At 52.4% G+C, this 1,934-nt stretch overlaps 1 protein-coding gene across 1 annotated transcript; it reads left to right on the top strand.

Annotated features, from left to right (window-relative positions):
- The first annotated feature begins 322 nt into the window (after positions 1-322).
- Positions 323-1,676, top strand: LOC123398441 (peroxidase 57-like). Its single transcript, XM_045092911.1, has 2 exons — positions 323-607; positions 739-1,676. The coding sequence occupies exons 1-2, from the start codon at positions 383-385 to the stop codon at positions 1,495-1,497; spliced, it is 984 nt and encodes a 327-aa protein (XP_044948846.1). The 5' UTR covers positions 323-382; the 3' UTR covers positions 1,498-1,676.
- Positions 1,677-1,934: the final 258 nt, after the last annotated feature.

The following is a 1,934-nucleotide window of genomic DNA, read 5'->3' as shown; positions in this document are numbered from 1 at the left end:
AGGTTTGTTTTGGACTTTTTTCAATCTAAATAGGCATATGTACATGAGTCGTATAGCAAAGAGACACCATACCACGTCGGATGTCATGGTTCGCATTCTTGCCAGCAAGAATTAGAATGCTTCGAAAGATCTGGAAACGTCAACAAATTACAATCATTCGAGCAGGCACAGCTAGCACATGCCCACTTGCTTAGCTAAGATTTGAGAAAGAACGGAATCAAGGCATACGTGATCTCCATGACCAAACATCCGACAACTTCAAGGAGACCATGTCATCCCCCAACCTACTATAAATAGGACAGACATACGCCATTTGTTTGCCACACCTCCTATAAATCAAGCACACCAAGAGGTAACTAGCAATCAGCTAGCTAGGTAACCCATGGGGCACACACGGGCAGCAGTGCTGGCGGTGGTGCTCGCCGTCGCCGTGCTTGGGCTTGCCACCGATGGCCAGGCGCAGCTGCAGAACGGGTTCTACACGGGCAAGTGCCGCGGCAACGACGTGGAGGCGGTCGTCCAGGGTATCGTCAAGGCCCGCTTCACCCAGGACAGCGCCATCGTCGCCCACCTCCTGCGCTTGCTGTTCCACGAGTGCGGCGTCAATGTATGTACATGCATATACTAATGTGTTTGACTCATATATATACGTGCGCGCCACTAATTCTTCTGTTACTCTACAGTAAAGATCGACTAACGTGTTTGTCTTTGACCATATATATACGTGCGTACGTGTAGGGCTGCGACGGAGGGCTGCTGATCGACGGCACCGGCACAGAGAAGACGGCAAAGCCGAACCAGAGCGTGAAGGGCTACGACCTCATCGCTACCATCAAGACGGAGCTCGAGAAGCGGTGCCCCGGCGTCGTATCCTGCTCCGACATCGAGGTCCTCGCAACCAGGGACGCGGTCACCGCGTCCACGGGGCGAAGATACACGGTGCGCACCGGGCGCAGGGACAGCCGGCGGTCCGTAGCCACCGACGTGAATCTTCCGGGGCCAGATGATACGGTCCCCAAGGCAGCCGCTTTCTTCCGCAATCTCGGCCTCAGCTCGGACGACATGGTCGTTCTGCTGGGCGCGCACACCGTTGGCGTCACGCACTGCAGCATGATCAAGAGGAGCCGTCTCTACAGCTACGGCGGCAAGGCCGGGGCGACGGACCCCAGCATGGACCCGAACACCGCGGCCACATACAAGAAGTATCCGTGCCCCGACACGGCGTCGTCAGACAACACCATCCTGTACCTGGACGACCGGTCCAGCGCGTCCAAGGTGGACAATAGCTTCTACAAGATGCTGCAGCTCCGCCGTGGCGTGCTCGCCGTCGACCAGAACCTCTACAACGACAGCTCCACGAAGTGGATGGTCGACAGGCTCGCCAACACCGACCACTTCAGCTGGCTCTTCCCGCAGGCCCTCGTCAAGCTGGGGGAGGTCAAGGTGCTTACCGGCACACAGGGGGAGGTCCGCAGGGTCTGCAGCAAGTTCAACTGATGAGATCATCATCATTTTCTGAGAAACATCCGATAATGGCGAAACTTTTGTGTTTATTTTCGGTCGGATTGGTAGTAATTTGATTTCTCTCTCCTTTTTTGTTTTGGTTGGATTCATCGTGATGTACTCTGTTCTGACCGCACGTTCGATTCATTTAATTTGTGTTTCATTGAATAATACGGTTATACGGAGTATCTAATAACATGAACGATTGAGATCAACATCAACATAATTCATATTAAGCACATATACATTTCAGTCGCATATCCTTACTATATAAAAGACCTAGCTAGTTGGTAATCAAGGTGCTTCTTGCATCAGTCATTTAGGACCGTTCGTCTGTATCTACCACATGACTGGAAGTTGTGATGTTGCAAGAGACACATCATTCCGTAGAAAATCCTCTAGTCTTTCGAGACCGGATCCTTAAAGCATCT

This window comes from Hordeum vulgare, chromosome 5H (genome assembly GCF_904849725.1).
Source record: "Hordeum vulgare subsp. vulgare chromosome 5H, MorexV3_pseudomolecules_assembly, whole genome shotgun sequence".
NCBI lineage: Eukaryota > Viridiplantae > Streptophyta > Magnoliopsida > Poales > Poaceae > Hordeum > Hordeum vulgare.
The sequence above is the reverse complement of the archived record's forward strand: the minus strand, read 5'-3'. Positions and strand labels throughout refer to the sequence as shown.

What these genes read in the sequence shown, in the direction of transcription:
- LOC123398441 (XM_045092911.1), top strand. Translation starts at nt 383, where the DNA reads ATGGGGCACACACGGGCAGCAGTGCTGGCGGTGGTGCTCGCCGTCGCC. An exon ending in TCCACGAGTGCGGCGTCAAT is followed by an intron (nt 608 to 738) that starts GTATGTACATGC and finishes GCGTACGTGTAG; the next exon opens with GGCTGCGACGGAGGGCTGCT.